The following is a 22,395-nucleotide window of genomic DNA, read 5'->3' as shown; positions in this document are numbered from 1 at the left end:
TAAGGCGGTAACTGAGCGGCTCGGATGCGGTAAGTACGTTACTTGAAGATGCCCGTAAATTAGCCGCTAATGTCCATCCGAATTTCAGCCATGTTATATCCTGGCGATGTGCACATTCTCTGGCTACCGTCGGGGGGCATCATATAAGGAGGGGCCTGCTAATGGGGGAAGGGTCAACCTTTTCTCCGTAGTGGTGCACACAACCTCTGCCAAGGTATCAACATGCTCTTGCGGTTGAGGTCGCTAATCGCCATCGCGGCATTATTCGTTCGCCTTTCGAGGGCCGATGACTTGACTATCTACACCGACAGTGCTCTGGCGTCTGGCTGGGAGAACTGGAGCTGGAGTTCGACCATCGACTTCGCCGCCAGTGATGTATTTGAGGGCACCAGCAGTATTTCCGTTACCTCCGACGCCTGGGCAGCTCTGTCTTTCAAGCTGAGCACAGGGAACTTCAAAGACTACGCTGGTTTGAGGTTTGACATCTCGGTATGTACATCTGTATGACTCATAGCCCTCTTAACTTACGCCCCATCTTCATCAGGGAGCACAACCGGCACTGGCCATCTACTTTGATTCAGTCACAGAAAGCATTACCTCCCCCTCGATCCAGCTGTCCCAGATTAGCCAGTCCATCACTCCGGATGGATTCACATCTCTTCTCATTGACTTCAACAACTTGCCTGGCAGCGGGGGTCAATTGGTAGCTAGCTTACAGTAAATTATCTAAAGATTGCGTCTCTAACGGTATTGTCTTAGGGCGACTCTATTTGGGATCGTCTCAGCTTCCAAGCCCAAGGGGACGGTGCCACAGTAAGCGTCTGTGCCATATCGACTCAGACAATATGCTTAGTTCCTTCCAGTACCATATAGATAACATTGTGTTGGTTGAGGTATGTTCCTAAGCGCGGGCTTCATCGCCTTGGACGTTTTTGACTGACGTTTTACAGTCTATCGTCATTGAGCCCAAGTTCCTCAGCGCGGAGCCATTGACCAATGACATCGTGGCCATCACGACAGTCGGCGATGTCGACTTCAGCCAGGTCGCGGTCAATTTGAACGGACAGGTTGGCGACTTCCCTCGTCGTCTCAGTGTAGATGCTTACACATATTCATGTAGAACGTGGCATTCACTACAAAATCCTACAGCCCGGTAGATGCGCCAGCCAAGTCGATCACTTACCTCACATTGGCGTCCCCATTCGCCGCTGGTTCTTTGACCATCACTGCCGGAGATTTAACTTTTAACTATACCCTTCCTGCTGTTCAATATGGGAGGTGCGCCCCCCACCCCCGAATGAGCGCATAGACTGGACCACTGACATACAGATCAGCATCGTCCAGAGCGTGAATTACCCCATCAACCCACATATCTATGGTGTCAACTTCCCGCCAACCGCCAGCTACATCAACCACTTGGGTGTCACCCTTTCACGATGGGGTGGCAATGCCGTGACCCCCTACAACCCATTTGGCCATTTCACCAACGCAGGAAACGATTGGTACTTTGAGAACAGAGCCAGTGACTGGGGATCTGCCGATGAATGGGTTGGATGGGTTAGTGGAGCTGGGTCTGACACAATCTTGACTGTTCCTGGGTAAGTGGACGCTCTTCACCAGAAACTATGGCGCTGAACCCATTGCCTAGTCTCGACTGGGTTGCTAAGGACACCACTTCGTACTCGTACCCTCGCACGATTTACCCAGGTGAGCCTGTCTTAGTTTATAAGCGCTACGTGATGTCTAAGGGCTTCTTCAGATCAGCAAGCCTTTGACCCATATAACTCCGATGCTGGAAACGGGAAATTCTCTAATGGATCTATCATTTCGCCCCCGATGAACCAAAGCGCGGCGTACACTCCTTGGAACGCATCTCTGGCACAACAATGGCTCTCTAGCCTGCAAAATATACCTACAATTCTCGCTTTGGACAACGAAATTGAAATCGCCCATAGCACTCATCAAGATATGCACCCCGAGTAAGTTATCCGAGGCACAGAGTTGTACGAGGTCGCCTTGCTGACACGCCTTCTTTCATGAAGACCAGTGAGCTACGATGAAGAGCTCGAAAGGATGGTTACCTTCGCCAAGGCTTCGAAAGCAGCTTTGCCCAATGTTGCTGTCGCTGCCCCTATGACTTGTTCGTGGTGGTTCTGTAAGTTGACTATCACCGTTCCTCCCTGATCTTAGGCTTACGAATTACCACTACAGACTGGACCAGCGCCATTGGATGGACCGATACTGAGGCCCATGCCAACACCGACTTCTTGCCGTGGTTCTTGCAAGAGATGAAGAAAGCGTCCGACACCGCTGGAAAGCGTCTGTTGGACTACTTGGATATCCATTATTACTTCCAGCCAGACACCAGTGCAAACGATGCTGCTGCCAAGGCTCTGAGGCTGAGAATGACACGCAGTCTCTGGGTATGTTTAGCCCCTTTCTCCCCTGTCGGACATGTGGAATTGATGTTTTTCGTCCAGGACAAAACATACGTCGACGAATCTTGGGTTGGCGAAAGCCCGCAAAACCACCAATGGGATCCCGACCGTGTTCAACTCGTCCCGCGTTTCCGTACTTTGATTGATATCCACTACCCAGGGACCAAGCTGGCCATCAGCGAATGGAGTTCTACGAATGACCAGGATATTACGGGCGGTCTCGTTACTGCTGATGCCCTCGGTATCTTCGGCAAGTACAAGGTAGATGCCGCGACGTACTGGTACCAGCCAGACGAAATGGGTCCTGTTGGCTTGGCCTTCTGGTTGTACAGAGGGTATGATCTGACGTCGCTCCCCGCCTCGATCATCGGCGGCTAACTGTTTTCTTAGCTATGGCGTGTACTTCGGCAACAAGAGTGCTCAAGTCAACCTTGCTACAGCCAACCCCGACACCGTAGGTGTCTACGCCGCCACGGAGAACAACAAATTGTCTCTTGTCATCATCAACAAGGACACGAAGCCCCTTGCCTACGATTTGTCCAACGTTCCATTCGGTTCATACTTCCTTCGTCACTTTGGAGGTAGTTCCGGCGTTGCCAAATGGCAGGTGAGTGCATGCCTATTCTCCTTGAGTCAACATGACCTGACGCTGCTTTCAGACGACAATCACTCTCAAAGCCAACAACTACATTGTCGTTCCTGCTTACACTGCCATCTTTATCAAACAGCAGTAAAAGCTAGCTAACTATACATCTGTCATCCGGCCTAAGAGTGTAACTTATATATACTAATTCGATTTCTGGTATGCTATCGTCTGAGGTAGATGTGAGTGCCCGGGTAAGATAAAAATTCTCTTCGCCTGGGAGTCGAACCCAGCTTTCGCGCGAGCGTTGTTAATGACAGGCGCGTGTACTAACCGATATACTAGCAAAGACATATTTTGATGGCTCTAAATTGTGACCGTGAGATATTGTGATTCCTCCGACTCTCCGTTGCACGTTTTGCCGATGTAGTGATATCGTTCAAACAAGCTACAAGCCTCTGTTTGCATCGCAACGATCTCGATCCAAGTTAATTCTTCGAGGAACACATGCGCTATCCCAAACACCTAGAGCGACTGCTTCAGGAGATTCAGAGATGTTCCGCGTAGACTCAAAACCAGGGTTCTGGGAGTAACTACCACTGGTAACGAGTCTAACGAGACAACTACCCCAAGCACCGGGATGCGTGGTCGCCCTGGTATCATGGTATACGGGTACGCCGACCAGCACGGTATGAAAGTTCAAGGTAAGACCCAAATCTTTGCTCAGTCCGTTAATTTACCGATTCGACTAGACCCAAGAGTTGTGCTACTATGCTACTATAAGTTTGCCACCGCACCTTCCTTAAACCAGCTAAACGCCCTCGAGACACAATGATTCTCCGGGGGCTTTCTACAACGGCGAGATTTTTGGTTCCAAGTGCTCAAAGCCAACCGTCGACACTCTTGTGAAGGTCGGTTATTTCGACGTTCAAAAATATCGGAATCCACTCTATTCACGAAGCGCACAAAGTCCGGCAGCGCACAAAGCCTTCCGTCCAGCCAGTCTCCGAAGTGTGGCCCTGGTGAACAGACCAAACACCAGTTAGCTGGCACTCTGATACAGCGCATTAGCACTCCGTCAACTCGGTACAGTACATTTTCACGCTGACGGGATGAACTCCCCGTCGGTCAGCTTCTTCCCCGAATCTTGAAGAAGCTTGCAAACACCACGACTGGCCGCTGTGGACTTGTTATAGCCAAGTCGATCAATGAGTGCATGCTGTCTAGAGCAACACCATGCCAGTTTCGCCTCAAATGTAAACGCGCAAACGCGTATAAAATATGGACGACGTAACGACGATGGGCAGCAAGTTGTTCAGGCTGCAAAATCCCCTCACTCTTCCATCGACCCAATGGCTGGCTTAACTCAACTTGCGCTCTTTTGCTTTGCGTGTGTGCTGACTGGTTCGTCGCTCGTTGCGGCGCTGCCCTCAACCAAGAATAGTATATTGTTTTTTTTTTCCTTTTCACCCTACTCAATTCTGACCGTCACATCCTTAGGTGACGCTATGCGAGCCTCTGCTCAAGAGTTCGACGTCGACGTCACTGCGACCGCCGACCAAGTCGTCTTCTCCCACTGCACTCCCGACCAAGAGCAGAAAATCAACGACGCCATCCCTGTGGCCCAGGATTGGGCTCTCGAATCAGTGACGTACGCGTTAGGATCTGACACCATGCTCAATTGACAACATACCCTTGTGCGTTAGTTACCTCAACAATATCGATAGGAATCATACAGCGGCTGCCGACGCGCGATACAAGATATGGTTTGGCGAGTACAGTCAGGCACGATTCAACGAAGTGATTGGCCGTATGGCCGCAGTAAGGACGATTCATTATGACTTCTGGACATACGAGTGCACCCCAGACTGCGGTTTGCTTTCGCCACTGACCCACGCATTCGTCACCCCCAACCGGTAGGTTCGCGCCGAATCCACTTTGTCTTGTGTCTCACACGCTGCCTCATAGACAATCGGTTGTCAATCTGTGCCCCGCCTTCTGGAAGAGTGACAATAACGAAAGGGTGATGTCCTCTCACCACCCTCAATGTATATCATGATATTGACTTGTACCCCCGACTAAGGCGGCAACTCTGATTCACGAAGCAACTCACTTTGCCCCTGCGGCTAATCAACCTGGGACGAATGCGTTTACATGGGAGTTCTACGGCGCTCACCTCGCTCGTGTCCTGGCGCATACCTCCCCCGATCGTGCTATCGTTAATGCGGAGAACTATGCCTATTTCGCGAGGTATCGAGCCGGATGCGAGGCCCCAGGAGGTTGCAGCATCATGTGATAGCTAGGGGTGGTTAGCCTGAGGTTGTAATCTACTCTCTAGGATATACTGCGAACTTATCATCCTGGACACGTCTGATCAAAGAGCAGGACTGACTTGGTGTGAGTACCTATGCAGCTCGTTTGTGACACGGACCTGTGGCTACCAAGGCTGCTCCACAACGCTGGCATTCTGAGCCGAAGGGCAGTATCTCATTCGACATCGGTGAGAAGGCAGACGGGTAACCATTTCGACAACTTTCGTTGAGTGCCCAGAATCTCACAGGCGGCACTCGCTGGCGTTGTTGTGGGTCCATGGTGGTCCCACTTTAGTTGATGTAGATGAGGGCCCACTCCCGCCTACAAGCCTCAAATGTAATAGAAATACCGACCTTGTCCGCGAGTAGGAGCTGCACAATACTTCATGTTGACGAGATTCTCAGCGGCGGCCTTTGTTACTCATTTCGCTCTTGCAGCTACTCAGACAATCTTCAATCATCAATTCATCGACGGCCCGCAGCCGCTAGGAAAGCTAGTTCGGAAGTGCAAAACCACACCAGATGATTAAGCGTGGCCCTCCGAGTCCCAATGGCAGTCTCTATCCCAAGTTATCGGCAGTGCCCTGCTCCAACCGTCCCCTGCGGCCAGTTCATGTTACTTCGGCGAGTTCTACGACAAGGAGAAATGTGTTGATATCCTGGGGAATTGGACAAATTCTGACTTTCAGTAAGTGTCATCTATTCAAACGTCTCATCGTGGAATATGGTGACAAATATTCTTTTGAAGTGCTGAGCATCCGTCATCTATCATGTTTCCCCTTTATACAGGTCTGGCCTGTATTCCTACAAATGATCCAACAAGTGGCAATTGCACACAGGGGACGTACCCTCTTTACGTAGTCGACGCTAGAGTCCAAGCTCCATTCAGCCTCCGATATCGCCACCAGGCGTAGGCGTCGCCGGGTCAATGCCTGACACCAAGGCGGGAATATAAGCAAGGCGGTCATTCACAGGTATCTTGGGCGCATTAGAACTTGGAGGATCTGGGTTTTGCGTCCCAGGAGGCGTGACGATGACCCCATCGAGTTCAGCGGGCTCGCCGTGCGTCGATTTATCTTGTGATACTGGCGCGGGTGGAACTACGGGCACAACGGTCTCAGCGGGGAGGAGAAGTCTGCGAGGGCCACACTCTCTAGCCTCGATTGCTTTGACTATTTTATCGAATTCTTCCTTCCCGGAGACATCGTCGCTAATGGCTTCCTTGAGTACAGAATCTGCGTAGGACTTGGATGTCGAGAGAGCTTGACGAAGAGCCTTGGAATCAGCCTTTCGAACATCTACGTGAGTGCCATGAAACTGGTTCACGCAGAATTTCGTGAGGCCCCAATGGTTGTCCAGGTATTCGGCCTGGCAAGTATGAGATGAGCATGGAAGGACAAGAAGGTGTATGAGTGACCAACCAGACGGATATATGAAGGAACAAGCGTTCTTTCTACGTCTTGAAGAGGGGTCGAAGAGAAACATGATGGATTAGATTCCGCGGCGCGAGCGACCATAACCGAATGGGCGCCTGGAAATGGTTTACTATACGGTCGAGATCAATCCACCATTCTTTGCATACCAGTTAAAGCCCGTATTCTCCTCGCATCCTCCCACCCAGTACAATCTCCGTTCTCTATAACTGCTATCCCTCTCCCCATGCCCTCAACAAAGTCAACTATCTCCTGTAGTCGTTCCACCATGGCCGGTTCCCGATCCCTCATATTTCTTGTCCGGCAATGTACTGTCAGCGCACTGATCCCCGTGTTTACAATCCGCTCTACTAGTTTCAAGGTATCTTCTCTGCTAGGCAGCAATCGTATTTTCGCGGAGACCGTGATTTCCGGGGGCATCTCGCGACGCAAGGCAGTAAGAATTGAGCATAAAACGTCAGGATTGGTGAGAAGTGCGGCGCCCATGCCTGAGTGTGTTGAAAAAGGCTTTGGGCAGCCGCAGTTAAGGTCGATGCCTGAGACGTCGTTCATCACGGTTTTGGCTGCTTGTACCGCGAGATCGGGGTCAGACGAGCCAATTTGGTAGATGAGGTATGGTTTTTCGATAGGATGTGTGGTAAACATTGCTCTTGATTTTCCATTGTACGATATGACGCCCGTAACGGCTGCAAATTGTGAACATTCGGAGAATGAGCCTGAGTTGCCTCACTTACGATCTGCTACTCGTTCAGCGTGTAATATAGCTTTGTCCACCATCTCTGGTCCCCAAACGAGGCTTGCGCCATGCTTCAGTGCAAAGAGTCGGGTCGGTACTGGGTCAGAAACTTTGATAAGATATCATTTTGGAGATGTCGATGCACATACAGGCTCCTGACCGTACCATTGGTGCCAAGAAGATGCCATTTTTGAAGTCGTCCGAGGTCAAGTGCGATAACTTGGGTTTCTTTGCAGGCCTTTGGGCAGGCGAGGCAGATCGCGAACTTGGATGTCTAGCCATGAAAGAGAGCAGTTTGCGAATCATAGAAGGCGCAAGAGGTCACATGCCCAAACCCTTCAGTGGGTAGTCTGAGGCTGAGTCAGCTAAAAAAAACCCTGTATTTACTTCTAAGAACAAGATTGAAGACAGGAAGACATGCGGCGACTTGTACAATCCTTGGAATGGACATTGCAAGCTTTGTTTCTTCGTTGACGCACTATACGACTTAAAGTACCGTCCATGCACGACGCGGACCGATGCCAGTCGAAGGCCCGAAGCTGCGGCCCGCTCCATAGGCAAGGCGTCCTCTCAACTGTATTGAGCACCCCCGGACGAACAGTGGATCATTAACTACAATATCTTGAATATTGATCCGGTGGCCACGACTGCGTCCGACGGCATTTTCATTTGTGGTCGGAAGCGGGCTGAAATGTCGAAGATTGGCTGAAGAAGGAGCTGAAGTGTCGAAGAAGACAAACGTGCCAGCTCATGGCAAAGGAGCATATGGATTGTCCACGCGTAACATTCGTGCTTCTAATTATTCAATTCGTCCGCTGATGCAGGGTCATATGGCCTCTACGCTTCCGCGGGGGCCTCTCGAACGACCTTATAAATGTAAAGAGCCAGGTGGATTGTTTTCCCGGAGCTGACCTCTCGATCTGTAAGGTATGTCACGTTCTTGCCTATCGCTTCAGATACTTGTGTTGATATGTAGCGTAGAATGCGGCTCAGGGTGTCTTGGAAGGCACTGGTACTTGCTCTGTTTACTGGAAGCCAGTCGCTGGCGCAAACCACGATAAATCTCGACACGCCCTCGTTCACCGTCCAGCTCAATAGGGATGCACAAACTCTGTTCTCCCTCAAGCCGAAGGGCGTCTCTGGGGGGTTCGATTTCGTTCCATCCGACCAAATGTCTTTACGGTCTGGAAATGGACGCTACCATCTCGGAGACATCACGTTTCGTGCTCGTCGCGTTGGGTCTAACGCCTGGGTCAGCGCCGATTCAGCTTCTTCCCGCCGCGCCGTAACTGCTTTATCCGTGTCAGGGAATACTTTAGCTGCTGCTGACCTCGCACCAACTCTTCCATCAAATTCCCTCTTGAGCGTGACCCGTCGCTGGGTACTGGAGAATAACCAACTCGAGCTCCTCTTTGATGTTACGAATTCTCAATCTGCAGCTGTTGAGATCGGATCCATCGGAGCACCACTGGAATTCAACAACGTATGTCACGAAGGCCATACGCGGGAACTGCTGTATTCACAAACGTTATACAGATCTTCACCAGTCGTACTGCTGCACAGACAAACGAGCTATGCAGTCTGTTTGACCCGTATATTGGTCAAGATGCAGGCTATGTTCAGGTGACCCCTCTACTAGGAACTCTCCCTCCACTTCTCGTGCTCCCAGTCGGAAAGTCTCCACTTGAGGGTTGGCGATTCCTTCCCGAATCCACCTCAGGCGCCCCAAACTACCAATCTCAGACATTCGAAGGTCTATACGAATGGCAGTTCCACACCCTAGCCTATGCGCAGAACGAGTGGTCTTCGGTGACGCCATGGAATGCGGCTACATCCGTCACCCTCCAACCGGGGCAAACCCGGACATATGGTCTACAGTTCAGGCTCGGGGCATCCATTCGTGGAATTGAAGATACACTACGAGCTGCCGGTCGTCCTGTAGTGGCTGGCATCCCTGGCTACATCCTCCCTACGGACCAAACTGGAAAACTTTTCTTGAACTACGCTTCAGCTGTTCAATCAATCTCTGTTTCTCCTTCCGGGGCGTTGTCTTGGGAAGCGAACAGTGAGGCTCGAACTTCAGGTTGGGTTGGGTACACAATCACCTCCCACACCTTTGGTCGCGCACGTCTGACCATCACTTACGCTGACGGGACGGTACAAACTGTCCACTACTTCGTGGCTAATGGAGCAACCCGCACAATTAGCAATCTGGGAAACTTCCTCCTCAACAACCAATGGTTCGTCGACTCCTCAGATCCCTTCACTCGGTCACCGTCCGTCATCAGCTACGACCGAGAGGTTAATGCGATAGTTAAAAACGACCCCCGCGCCTGGATCCCAGGCTTGAGTGACGAAGCTGGTGCTGGGTCGTGGCTCGCTGCAGCATTCAAACAGTTCATCCAGCCGAACGCCGCAGAACTGGCAAAGATGGAACAATTCGTCAACATCACATTGCATGGTGCGATCCAAAACGCAGATGGTGAGCTTTTGCATCCCGAGCCCAGCGACTGATCAACTGACTTCCTTCCGTACAGGCACCGTGAAGAAGGTAAACACATAGTGAACTTCGGTCGCAACAAGACCTTATGGCCCATTTTACAGAGTGTCTTCTTTTATGAACCCGCTCGAGCTCCAGGCTATGCGTACCCCTCTTCAATCAACTGGGGTAACTGGTGGAGTTGGAACCGTGCTGCCTCATATGCTGTAGATCGTGCATACGACTACGTCCACGTCATCGCAGCATATTGGTCGATGTACCGAGTGGCTCGCAACTACCCTGGATTGGTGAGAACAACTTGGCAATGGTACATCCAACAGGCCGTCCAGACGATCCAGGCGATGACTGGTGGACGAGTCGGGTTCGTCAACGACGGGTTAATGGGGGAGACTGTAATCCGTTTGCTTCTTGACGACTTGAAGCGGGAAGGATTGACAGCGAATGTTACGTTCGTCGAAGGCAGGATGAGAACCCGCGCGACGACGTGGGCAGGAACTCGTTACCCGTAGGAGTTTGTGAAAGCTTCAAGAGTGTCCGCTAACGCCGCTCGTAGATTCGGATCGGAAATGGCATGGGACTCTACCGGCCAGGAGGGTGTATATGCCTGGAGTAAATACTTCGGAAACACCGCAACGGCAACCAATACCCTCAACTCCATCCTCGCCTACCAGCCGGGCGTCCCTCACTGGGGCTACAACGGGAATGCGAGAAGATACTGGTAAGACCTCGCTATGATATCACGCTTTTATCCAGCGCGTTCACGCCTTTGCAAGGGATAACATCTACGGCGGAAAACTCCAGCGAATCGAACGTCAAATCCATCATTATGGGAGTGGTCTCAACGCCCTGCCCCTGATCACTGCATTTGAGTCGGCCCCAACGGATTACTATTTGCTTCGCGTGGGATACGGCGGCTTATCCGGGCCACTCTCCAACATCGACAATGGCGGTTTCGCGTCTGCGTCCTTCCATGCATTCCCGGATACTTTGAAATGGGATGCATACTCCGGGGATTACGGACCAAACTTCGCAGGGCTGGCTATGGGCATCGGTGAGTTTTCCATAGCATATGATGACCCCCCACGCCTAACGCGTATCCGCAGGCACTTTCATCATCAACCACCCCGACTTTGGCTGGCAAGCATTTGGAGGAACCGTGACCGCGACCTCCCCTGCTGTCCAAGTTTCCGTCAAGGACCCCGTGCGACGCCGCGTCTTCATCGCGCCTCTGGCGGCAATGCTCCAACTCGACGCCGGTGCCTTCTCCACCATTTCGTATAACCCCACCGCGAGGACGGTCGACGTCACGATCGTATCGGCCGCTGACGGGGCATCCTCCCCAGCCAGCTCGCCTAACGGGCGGCTCGTCATCTCCCAGACTGCAACAATTTCGGGAGTAGGCGTCTTGAGGCCTAGCACCAATCTCGCACAAGATGCAGGAGCCTTTGTAGTGCCGCTGTCGGGAGGGACGGGAAGGGTCACCCTCACCCTCTGAATGAGATAAAAGCGTTGTCAAATAATTGTAGTTGTAGTCCGTGTGTTCATTTGGCGGAACGTGCTAGTTCTTTTGCCACCAATCCCCGAGATCTAACCTCACAAGGAGGTCGTGAAGGCATTGAACCCCTCGCAAGGGCTGTTTTAAAGCGAGGACATCGACTGTGGAGCCAGACAATCGTCCCTTATCGCTCAAGCCCTTCAAAACCTTGACCTGATCAAACACAAAGTTATCGCAGATACCTCGACACCTCGTAGCAGCCTACGTACCAAAACGGCCATCTTCGCCAGAAACCTGGCATGCAGGTCAGCAAGCAGCGGTGCGGCCTCGTACTCCTTCGAGCCCCCCCTTTTCAGCTGCCCCACCAAAACCGCAAACTCTAGCACATACTCTAGCGCATGGCGCAGCAAATCGCCCACGTTGCGCTGCCCGGACCGCAGAAGCAGCGCGCTGAGTATATCGTCCAGCAGCCCCGAATGCACGCGTGACAGGGCGAAGATATCCGCGAACCCTGCTATAGTGGGGTCGATGTCGGGGGTGAGCGTCGCGAGGAAGGGGTCGAAGTTCCCCCCGATGACGGTGTCGTACGCGTACTCGGAGACGGCGGAGACGAAGGATTGCATGACGAAGCGGCAGTGGAGCAGGAGTTTGTTGGATGGCGTGAGGGTTGGAAATAGGGTGTCTCTGCGCATCATGCGGAAAGCGGCCTGGATGGCGCATTGGACTTGAGATAGGCACATACAACTATCAGAAGCGATATCCTGAAGAGAATGTCGGGTTTTACGTACCTCTGAGCAAACGCAAGAGAAAGGCGAAGACTCTTTGGTACTTGGAGAGCACGTCGGGCGTTATGATCACGTCGAGGGGGTGTGGCGGCTTATAATCCATGTACAGGAAGTCCAAAGCCCTGTATCCATTTACGTTCAGCAAAGCCCAGTATATTTCAGCCCAACTAGAACACTTACTCGATAGCTGAATCACAGCAATAATCAGTCATAGCCACCAAATGAAAGACAAAGCGCAAGACGACTCACTCAACGGATTCAGCCACTTCTCGCGCCCGGTATCAGCAGGCAAATCGCGGATCGCAAACCCGAGTCTGAACTCGGCTTCCTCCATGATACGCCTTCGACTTCGCGATGTCTGGTCGGTGTTCTCGCTATCCGTATCCATCCGCAGCTCAAGAGAATCAACGATCACTGTTCTCAGTAAGAAGCTCAGGTCCGTTCCAACGGGAGGCCACGTATCGCGCTGCAGAAGCGTGGAAGCCAACCCGACGGCCCATATTCGAGTTTCTTCTGATTCGCTCTGTTTCGACGTGGGGGTGGGACGGGAAAGGAAGATCTGGACTTCGGAGGTCTCCTTGCAGTCGTCTGAGTCGGAGAACAGAGCCCCCAGAAGCCGCGATTTGTAGCCGTGCGATGTTAGTAGTAAGTAAGAGCGCAGGAGTCGTAGGTGGGTGGGGATGTGCAGATGGGAGGTGGGAGAGAGCAAGAGCGACAAAAGCGTGTTCGACAATCGCGAGGTGTGTTCAACCAAAGGCCGGAAAACTAAGGAGCAGAGCTGGGGAAGCGTCGGCGTGAGGGAGGGCAGGTTATTGGGGAACGAGGCTATGAAGTCCTCCAGATCATTCAGTGAGACCTGCGACTTATCATGCGTCAGGTGCTCGGTCCCTGTTCCGGGTTCCAAGTCGAATACATGGAAAGCAGCCAGCGCGGAGTCCACTGTATCATCGGATACTAACGTAGGTAGAACACCTCCTTTGGCGTCGGGACTCCTTGCGTTAACCCCGCTCCAGGCAGCAAGTACTTGGTCGTCGCGCCACAACCAACGTATGCTCGGATATGTTTCGGCTTCTGCGAGTATGGGGTGGTCTGCTTGGGCTGCCTTCAACAGCTTCAATGACTTTCGCGCGGCATCGAGGCCTTCAATGAGCTCCGGCGGGAAGAAGGGCGGCAACGGCGTAGGATCAGCACCAGAGTCCGACGAATCCGCGTCGTCAGGATCGTCATTAGGGACATCCCCTCCGTCTTCCGAGATCCCCACGAGCAGGGATTGATCGCTGGCCACTAGGTTTTCGTGGCCGTACGACGAGAGCAGCTGTTTGCCGTAGCCCACGGAGTGGCAAGTCTGTTCGATCAGGTCTCGCGACACGACGCTCACCATGTGCGCGACCATCGCTTGCACGAGGCGGAGTGAGTGCTGCTCGACATGCCGATCCAGCTGCTGGTAGATGTTGGCGAGCACGATTCGCGGCGAAGCATCAAACACCGGATAGTCGGAGGGCATGCGCGATTCTTCCTGCGAGGGACATTAGCTTGGGGTGCAGGCTGGCTCTATTGTACGTACCCGACTGCAAAGCTGCGCAAGCGCGTCCAGCGCGTCGTAATAGGGCACAAAGCGCATGCGCAGCGAAGACAGTGTGTCGGCGGATGAAGTCGAGAGACAGTTTCGCAGGTATCGAAGGATCGAAGATAGCTCATACGAAAGTGCGTTGACCGTTGGTCCCTGCGCAGCGTACCTAGCAACATGTCACTGAGACACGTACGCTGAGACAACACATACACATACCTTCTTCGCAAGACGACCACAAAGTCGTCGAGTCGATGCAGGAGCGTGCCTATTGTCAAGAAGAGTTGGATGGAACTAATTGAGTCGAGTGAGTATGTGAAGTAACCAAAATGCTGCCCTCTCACCTTTGGCCAATAGAATGGTCCTTGCCGTCGATAATCAAAATCCCCTCGTTCCCTGTGTGTACCCCGCGAAGGACGAATCGCTCCCCCAGGGGATCCCACACGTGTAAGGTAGAAGACGAGCCAAGCACCGTCGATCTGAGTGATTGCATGAGCTGTTCCTCAGAAACATGGATTATGTCTATAAATGGATCGCGTAGACGAGGGGTGACGCTAGGACGTAGAATTGAATATAAAGTAGTCCATATCATACTGACACTCACTGATGCCGTATGGAAACGAAAGTTTGCTGGTCCTGCTCCGATATGAATGGTGACCCGACGGCGGTAGCTCCTAGTAGACACAGCGTGTCCCAGGATGCTGTTTTCCTCCGCTGAACTGATGCAACTTCCAAGCGAGCTTTACTTGCGGGTTTCAGAGGTGCCAAGTGAGTATTTGCGAGACCATCGCCATCAATTCTGAAGTCAAGACTGAATGGACGCCTCTTCAATGTGTCCAAGATGGGATTCTGGGGGGCATCTAGAAGTTGGGGGATGAAGAATTGGGGGCCGATGGGGTCAAGAGCGCCAGATTCTACTATGAAACCTTCAGAATCAACTTCGAGGTCGCCCCACATCGTTCTCAACGTTGACGAAAGGTTGAGAGTGCTGCAGTCTGAGTGCGACCGTTACGCGTGATGGATCTATCGCGTATGATCACGTAGCACGTGACTGTGGTTGTCACGCGTTCACTGAGGCAAAAGTTACGGGTCCTGTAATGAAATGAAAGGAACCGTTCTTTATTTGGGTGGGGGTTTTGGGCGCTTCCTTAAGTGGACGGCTACTGCTGTAGCCGGTAGCCGGTCATCTGGAATCTCGGGATCTTGTTTAATTTTAATTTAATTTAATCTAATTTTGTATTCAATGTTAATTCAATTCAATCAGCCTTTCCTCACTTGTACACGTGGGAGAGCTTCCAAAGCTAAATGAGAGTTAGCACCAGAGATCATGTAAGTTGCCATATTAATCAATATTCAGGGGGAGCCTCAGGGGAGCCCCTCAAAACACTGCTCAGCAGTCATACTCACTGTTTCATTTATGCTCATATTGTAGACTTACACTCTGGCATTAAATATGATATTTCACATGTATCATATTAACTCTGTAATATCAGTAGTGTAATAGAGTGTCAAGAGAGTCAACAAATTGTCAACAATGGCAATTTCAAATGAACATGGTTGATCAGTACATGTGGATAAGTCTGATAATATATAATTCATAACCAACTAGCAGAGATATGCACATCTGTAGAGTGGATAACTAGTTTTACATGACAAGTGTAGTAGTTATTCCCAGGAATATGTTTGAATTGGTATTTCAAGTAATTAGATCAATCACTGTCTTACTATATAGTAGAATAGCATCTAGATCCTGGAGTAGCTGGAGGCAAAAAAGCAGCACTGTACATTTACAAGAGTCCACTGTTATTGAATGGAGAAAGAGTATATGAATATGAGTTCTCAGCAATTTGAGTAATGTTTTTGAATCTCCTATACTCTGTATATGTTATAGGCGCATCCAGGAGGCCCCTTAGGGGATACGAGGGGCATATTCGCGTGCACTCTGGCTATGGGCTCTGGCTGCGTATACTCGCAGTTACTCGGACTTCTTGGATTATGGACTAAATACATATTTGAGCACACTGTACATACTTATTATGACCAGACTACTAACTGTCTCATGAACACGCGGCTACTGCATGTTCCTCAGTATATAGTCTTGTACTGTACCTACAGCTACCTCAGTTCGAGTATTAGTTCCTTTCCGCACTCACATCCTTGCCTCTCTACTGAGGCCTCTCCCTTGCATCCTGTAAGGGGACACTCCTATTTTCTCTCCTTTCCTTCATCCCATGGACTCTTACCTACATTCCCTTTGTTCCTTTTCGCTCCCTTTCCTTTCCATTTCCTTTCCACCCACTCCTTTCGCATCCGAGCCGCGTCCGGTGACTCCGGAGTCTTCCCGCACTTCGGACACTTCGGACTCGCTCGGACTCGTCTATACTCTTCGGGGCTCATCCGAGTTACCTGTGAGGGCAGCCTCAAGATGGCCGCACAGTGCAAGCCTAGCAGAGGGAGAATCCAAAGAGAACAGGATAAGGATTCTCCATGCTAGGAGGGGAAGTATATACTGTAGTAGCGTGAGAGGAATGCAGGATAACTGTACAGTACACCAGCCACAAGTCCGAGCGAATATCACAAGGTACAAGGAAACATGTGATAATGAAGTGGAGGGTAAATGCACAGGAGTCGTGCCAGCAACTTGGGGAAGTAAGGGTGAAGGGTAACGAAGTGGGGAAAGAGGATAGAGGTAACCCGGACGAGCCCCGAAGAGTATAGACGAGTCCGAGCGAGTCCGAAGTGTCCGAAGCGAGTCCGAGGTGTCCGAAGTGTCCGAAGCGAGTCCGAGCGAGTCCGAAGTGCGGGAAGACTCTGGAGTCACCGGACGTGGCTCGGATGCGAAAGGAGTGGGCGGAAAGGAAGTGGAAAGGAAAGGAAGCGAAAAGGAACAAAGGGGAACAAAGGAAATGTAGGTAAGAGTCCATGGGATGAAGAAAAGGAGAGGAAATAGGAGTGTCCCCTTACACCCGCAGGTCTGCGTATTCCCAAGTCCCTCTGCAAGCGTGGCTCTTAACACAGGCCTGAAGTCTGTTATATGTTAATGCTTACCACTATTCTTTCTGCAATTGCCTACACTGCAGCTTACAACTTATACTGGGCCTAAAGTTTCCATCTGTTATCTCCTTCTTTAGTGCAGACATTATCTCCATCTCCTATCTGACACAATGGCTATCTATTTTGCTAAGTACTATTTATGAATGAATAGGACCCGTACAGGCCATGCATTGCAGTGGCTACAGCCCCAAGTCTTGACAGGTCTTTACATTCGTCCTACAGAGGGAAATTCGGCAAACTATCTTGAGAAGGGTCAGAGTCTAGAGACATCTGAATCGGCAGTGACAGGAGGATCCGGATGCTCCTCCTGCATGCAATAACCTATTTCCATGGGGTACGCATTTGCTATATCGGCGTTGTTCACAGGAAATCTAGAGACCACGCGGAACGCTCAGTAGTGGGAACGCTCCTTCACTCATGGGCCCACTGACGAAAGCGGGGACAACACCACCGAGCTTTCTCCAAGCGACGACCCCCGGGTATGTGAATGCAGCACAAGGGATTTCACCGTTCACAATTTGTAGACTTCGACCGTCCATTCATTTTGCGTCTAGAGTGAGCGAGAAGAAGGCAGGAGCACAGGCGGGGGGACCTCCGTAGTGCTCTTCCGGACCGATGTACGGTCCGGCTCTTTACCATCAGGTGGTCGAAGTACCCACTTCCACGATCGTGCCGTACAACATATGTCCGCTCTGCGCGCGAAGATATAACATACGACTCATGTACTCCTTCTTACCTTTTCGGTGATTAGCCGACCATGGATGATTCATAAACCTTTGGTCCGAATGTCCGTACTCGAGGCTTCTCTTCTCTTCTCTATCACCATAGAGGTCAGTCTATAACAAAGCCATGTACCAAGTTCTCATCTCGTTGTTACAGGTACCACGATGGTGAAACGAGCAGTTCCTACCAATCGCAGAGCTATCTTGCTCGCGGTGTTCATCGCCTTTGGTACGTGCGACTTGGCGTAGTCGTTGGTGACCACACACTAAGCGTCTTGTTCTGACATTCTAGGAGGTACGCTTGATATGATTGTACGACGTATGTTTAGGGTGAGTTCCTTTTCCGGTACTTAACATGCTAGATACTTAAAGTTTCTAGTAATCATCCTGGCGTAGGCTTTTTGTTTGGCTACGACATTGGTGTTATATCAGTGAGCGTCTGGCACGCACATAAATCAACCTTTACTAACTCAGACTTTAGGGATGTCTCATTATGCCTGACTTCATCGATCGCTTTGGAGAAACGCAGGGTGACGGGACAAAGATATTGACGCCATCTCGCCAGTCGATCATAACGTCACTACTTTCGGCAGGGTATGCACATCAATGCTTTTCTAACTACTCAACTCACCTCCTCCTCCCAGAACCTTTGTGTGAGCTTACATTATTCGTGGCCTTCGTACACGTCTGATGGCACTCCAGCGGTGCTATAGGCCAGGCGTTCACTTCCGATCGTTTTGGACGCCGTGGTTCTATTCTTATATGGTCTGCCATCTTCACCATCGGTGTTGCCATTCAGACTGGTACAGAGTTCTCCATTGTACAAATAACAATCGGGAGATTCATAGCTGGTCTCGGCGTGGGGGCGATGAGCGCTATCGTCCCGTAAGCCTTATCACTAAGCCGCAGAGTTATCATTGACATGCCTGATCCTGGAGGTTGTATAATGGTGAGACGGCGCCCAAAGCCCTCCGCGGGACACTCCTCGTTCTATACCAGCTACAAATCATTATGGGGTGCGTGGATGGCTCATTTACATCGCACTCAGCTGAGCTGACATATCGCAGTATTTTCGTGAGCTACATTTTGGACCTCGCGACACACGCAGTACCCAACTCAGCATCATGGAGGGTACCGGTTGGGCTCCAGCTACTCTGGGGCCTTATTCTTCTGTCAGGGATATTCTTCCTGCCTGAGTCACCGTACGTACTCCTTATCCTCTTTCTTACAATCTCATCGAAATTGTGCAGTCGGCACTTATTGGGTAACGACCGCGAAGACGAAGCTCGCAAAGTTATTGCAGAGCTCAACAGCGTTCCCGAGGACGATCCCCTCGTCGCAGAGGTCATCGAGGAGTTGGAGTTTGGCATCAAAGCCGAGAACGAGGGCGGCAAAGCCACTTGGCTCGAATGCTTCTCCACGCGAAATGCCTTGTGGAAGCGTACAGGAAACGGTATGATGTTGCAGTTCATTCAACAATTGAACGGCCAGAACTTCTACTGTAAGTTGATGATCGATGACGTACCTCCATCCCACTGGGTACTCAGCGTTCTGTCAGATTACTACGGCGATACTTTCTTCCGGAGTGCGGGAACGCGGTACGTAGCCCCACCGTGGACTGGCTGGCTTCTTGTCACTGAAGGACGTTGATAGGTTGAGCCCTTACGTCATTCAGGTTATCCTGGGTGCAGTCTCAGTGGTAGGAACGGTACCAGCCTTGGTACGTTGATATCTAGTTATGGCACGCGCTGCAACCCCCTTACGCCCTTTCTACAGTACTTGATCGAGACCTGGGGACGCAGAAGAGTGAGTCTGACTGATTGACTTTGGCGGCTCAACTAAATAAACCGACAGTCCCTCTTGACTGGATCTCTCCTCGAAGCTGCTTGCTCCATTATCGTATGTCTATCTTCAATCGCAAATCTTATAAGAGTCTGACGATTCAGGCTGGCTTGGTTGGTCACTTCACGTTGGCCCCACCCGGCACACCTCGAGAACAACTCACGAGCCGTAACATCCAAGGCGGTACGCAAGTATCCACGATCTTTGTCAGAATCCATCGAGCTTACCTTCTTGTGACTAGGTGATACCATGATTGCATTTGCTGTTCTACATGTGTTCTCGTTCTCCATGTTCTGGGGTCCCACGCCATGGGTTTACCTCGGTGAATCATTCCCTCTCCGTGTTCGCGCAAAGTCTATCGCGTTGGGAAGGTACGAAAGCTTCTACGTTCTTTTTTTCTACACGTAGTGACATCCCTGTTTTGTTTGTGTTCAATCAATCAGTGCGACCAACTGGCTATGGAATTTCCTTCTCAGGTACGTCGCTTGGTTGCCTATCTATCGGAGCTAACAGTTATTCTGCTTGCCCCTCCCAGCTTCTTCGCACCTCGCATTGCCAATGAGTGAGTGCCACCAACTTGCTTCTACGTCAAGACACTTACCCGAAACCTCAATCAGCATTGGACCGTTGATTCTAATGATATTCTTTGGCATGCTTGTCTTTGGCTACGTATACGTATGGTTATTTATCCCAGAAACGAAAGGCCTGAGCTTAGAAGAGGTGCGTTTTGTCCATCTATCTCCATCTCTGATCTGTCTCTGTTTGATTTACGAGCTGATGTGACTTCTGTTCCCAGGTTGACGAGCTCTACCGCGCTGGCATCAAGCCATGGCGTTCGGCCGGCTGGAGGCCTCATCTGGCAGAAAAGTTCCACGAAAAGAGAGACGCCGCAGATGTTCGTGAGAACGACGAAGAGAAGGCTGACAGCGACTGATGAATCTACCTACGACTTTTCACGACCCATATATCGACCTCAAGTTCCAAATACGATGATGAACAAGCCGATTCATATTCATGTGTATCATCCGTCTTGATTTCTTTTCATAAGCTGTACCTACCTCTACGCTCGACAGAATTCATTGTTCGAATAACAACTAGAGCGATGCTGACAAGATTACTCTTGGTCTATCCAGTGCTTCGACATAGTCGAGTCGTCGACGACAGCTATGTTCTCAACACCAGGCAAAACTGCTATTGGCCTACCCCACTGTTGGCGTTTCTGTTACAGGTATTAAAGCGAGTTTTCATACTCCATTTAACTCCATTTACCGAGATATCTACTTGGCATCCCCACCCTGCCCCACGTACGACTGCCCATTTACGACTGATTCCAGTCAGGGCGAGCGCACTACAGCTATATTTTTGCGAAGAAACCAACTGAAGCCGCTACAGGCACGAATGGGCACATGCCTTGAGCAAACACAGGCAACTCTTTTGAAATTGCCCAACGAAATGTGATTGCAAATTTGAAGATCTTAACAAGGAGCTATGCCACCTTGCGAAGTTGTGATGCTCGTCCGCCACGGGATAAAGGTCAATGTCGCCGAATCAAAATTTGGCAGTAAGTCTAGAGTTGTTGAGTCTACCATGTTCAGCGCTGTAATTCCTGGCATGGCCGCTTAGACCTGTCATCGTAGCCCTCCCACACTGCGTTGCAAGCTATCCCCAATTGCAACTCCAGCACGTCACGCTCGTAGACTGGCTATACGACCTTTAAGAAACGACTGCCTTTGTGCAACGTTCTCAGCTATAAATGTAACACCGTCAGCTTTGTGATCGTCAATCGTAACTCCATTTCTGTGAAAAGGGATGATGACTGAGACTTGTCGAGTTCTTGGATGTAAGTAACTGTATATTCTCACAGTCATATATAAGTTCTCACAGTCAACTATAAATTCTCACAGTCAGAAATCGCTCTTATAGTGACGTCAAATTCCACTGAGACGCGTCCGCGATGGTTGCATCAACCACCATCATGTTGTTCATAGCTCTGGTTTACTGCCTCAGGAAATCTTTGTACTGGTTAGGAATCAGCATAGGGAAATCTAGGATCCAACTTTCCCCTCTCTCCGTCATATTCGAGGGTGTGCGGTGCCAACGACGTCTGGCGACCGGCACGTCAAATATGTCCATTTCTTCCATACGAATCCAATTTCATCTTCCGAAGCGCGCACACCCTCGATGGCTCTCGTTTACTGCCACCGAAATTGAGGAGAAACAACCATCTCACCACCTTTCCGTCGCGACAATACACGCGACATTATGGCTCTTTCCGTATCTACTTCGCTTCACTAGCGGACCATGGACGAACGTGGGCGTGGATGATTTCCGTTTGAGAATATACACCTCTCAAGCGACACCTGGATGGGTCGCAGATCTGCGGAGCAATCTAATTACCTCCATACTCTCTGGGGAATACCTAAGGCTGGACGATTTGAAGACGGGTGTCCTCTTCGGGGACGAATGGAAGATATCAGCATCAGTACACAACTGGCATATCCTCAATTGGCAGAACAGGATCTATTCCCTAGTCAAACTCGACGCCCAATTACTTCGCAACTGGGTAAATGACACGGGGAAGTTTGTGATGATAGCAGAGGAATGCAGGTGGACCAAAGTGCGGTCGTTTGAGAAGCGAGGGGATTCGTTTCTGTGGCAGATGGTCTACTTTCCTTCCGACCTATGGAAGTTCATTCGCGATCCCATGAGTTTCATCGACGTCTACTCGCCGAGGGCAGATATCACGTTCGATAACTTCAGGATTCGGGATTCAGAGCTACTCAAAGAACTGGGAGCAAAGGCGAGAGAAATGTACGAACAACACTACTAGTTACGATTGCAGGACGACGTTATGTAGCACAACATTATGTGTATTCACCGATGGGTATTGTACAGCTAAGGGTTCTTGACGAACGGAAGGAATGGTCA

The 22,395-nt window shown here is 50.7% G+C and overlaps 7 protein-coding genes and 1 non-coding gene across 8 annotated transcripts; 5 read left to right on the top strand and 3 right to left on the bottom strand.

Moving 5' to 3' along the window:
- Window positions 1–222: 222 nt before the first annotated feature.
- On the top strand, window positions 223–3,172 carry PC9H_003045 (uncharacterized protein; the record flags this gene model as incomplete). The annotated part of the gene is made up of 14 exons (XM_036772643.1): window positions 223–489; window positions 545–703; window positions 760–813; window positions 864–893; window positions 951–1,067; window positions 1,121–1,278; window positions 1,335–1,598; window positions 1,649–1,707; window positions 1,760–1,979; window positions 2,043–2,155; window positions 2,212–2,423; window positions 2,481–2,773; window positions 2,829–3,045; window positions 3,098–3,172. 14 exons carry the CDS (start codon window positions 223–225, stop codon window positions 3,170–3,172), a joined length of 2,238 nt encoding a protein of 745 aa, XP_036634116.1.
- Window positions 3,173–3,289: 117 nt separating this feature from the next.
- On the bottom strand, window positions 3,290–3,372 carry PC9H_003044. Its single transcript has one exon. It is a non-coding gene; the product is annotated as a tRNA-Asp (tRNA).
- A 1,001-nt stretch (window positions 3,373–4,373) lies between these two features.
- Window positions 4,374–5,317, top strand: PC9H_003043 (uncharacterized protein; the record flags this gene model as incomplete). The annotated part of the gene is made up of 5 exons (XM_036772642.1): window positions 4,374–4,464; window positions 4,522–4,678; window positions 4,749–4,937; window positions 4,990–5,044; window positions 5,105–5,317. The coding sequence occupies 5 exons, from the start codon at window positions 4,374–4,376 to the stop codon at window positions 5,315–5,317; spliced, it is 705 nt and encodes a 234-aa protein (XP_036634115.1).
- A 901-nt stretch (window positions 5,318–6,218) lies between these two features.
- Window positions 6,219–7,784, bottom strand: PC9H_003042 (uncharacterized protein; the record flags this gene model as incomplete). Its single annotated transcript, XM_036772641.1, has 5 exons — window positions 6,219–6,701; window positions 6,755–6,864; window positions 6,916–7,452; window positions 7,501–7,599; window positions 7,652–7,784. 5 exons carry the CDS (start codon window positions 7,782–7,784, stop codon window positions 6,219–6,221), a joined length of 1,362 nt encoding a protein of 453 aa, XP_036634114.1.
- Window positions 7,785–8,484: 700 nt separating this feature from the next.
- On the top strand, window positions 8,485–11,497 carry PC9H_003041 (uncharacterized protein; the record flags this gene model as incomplete). Its single annotated transcript, XM_036772640.1, has 6 exons — window positions 8,485–8,985; window positions 9,039–9,984; window positions 10,066–10,507; window positions 10,556–10,720; window positions 10,776–11,053; window positions 11,106–11,497. 6 exons carry the CDS (start codon window positions 8,485–8,487, stop codon window positions 11,495–11,497), a joined length of 2,724 nt encoding a protein of 907 aa, XP_036634113.1.
- Window positions 11,498–11,560: 63 nt separating this feature from the next.
- PC9H_003040 (uncharacterized protein) lies at window positions 11,561–14,806 on the bottom strand (the record flags this gene model as incomplete). The annotated part of the gene is made up of 9 exons (XM_036772639.1): window positions 11,561–11,710; window positions 11,767–12,221; window positions 12,286–12,404; window positions 12,463–12,469; window positions 12,532–13,798; window positions 13,847–14,018; window positions 14,069–14,143; window positions 14,194–14,403; window positions 14,454–14,806. The coding sequence occupies 9 exons, from the start codon at window positions 14,804–14,806 to the stop codon at window positions 11,561–11,563; spliced, it is 2,808 nt and encodes a 935-aa protein (XP_036634112.1).
- A 2,984-nt stretch (window positions 14,807–17,790) lies between these two features.
- Window positions 17,791–20,401, top strand: PC9H_003039 (uncharacterized protein; the record flags this gene model as incomplete). Its single annotated transcript, XM_036772638.1, has 17 exons — window positions 17,791–17,854; window positions 18,022–18,056; window positions 18,107–18,219; window positions 18,328–18,510; window positions 18,564–18,641; window positions 18,693–18,827; window positions 18,876–19,126; window positions 19,184–19,223; window positions 19,279–19,345; window positions 19,402–19,431; window positions 19,480–19,524; window positions 19,572–19,650; window positions 19,709–19,838; window positions 19,911–19,943; window positions 20,003–20,029; window positions 20,085–20,187; window positions 20,264–20,401. 17 exons carry the CDS (start codon window positions 17,791–17,793, stop codon window positions 20,399–20,401), a joined length of 1,551 nt encoding a protein of 516 aa, XP_036634111.1.
- Window positions 20,402–21,421: 1,020 nt separating this feature from the next.
- PC9H_003038 (uncharacterized protein) lies at window positions 21,422–22,297 on the top strand (the record flags this gene model as incomplete). The annotated part of the gene is made up of 1 exon (XM_036772637.1): window positions 21,422–22,297. One exon carries the CDS (start codon window positions 21,422–21,424, stop codon window positions 22,295–22,297), a length of 876 nt encoding a protein of 291 aa, XP_036634110.1.
- Window positions 22,298–22,395: the final 98 nt, after the last annotated feature.

Source organism: Pleurotus ostreatus, assembly GCF_014466165.1.
Source record: "Pleurotus ostreatus strain PC9 chromosome Unknown scaffold_2, whole genome shotgun sequence".
NCBI lineage: Eukaryota > Fungi > Basidiomycota > Agaricomycetes > Agaricales > Pleurotaceae > Pleurotus > Pleurotus ostreatus.
This window is presented reverse-complemented; position numbering and strand designations above follow the sequence as displayed.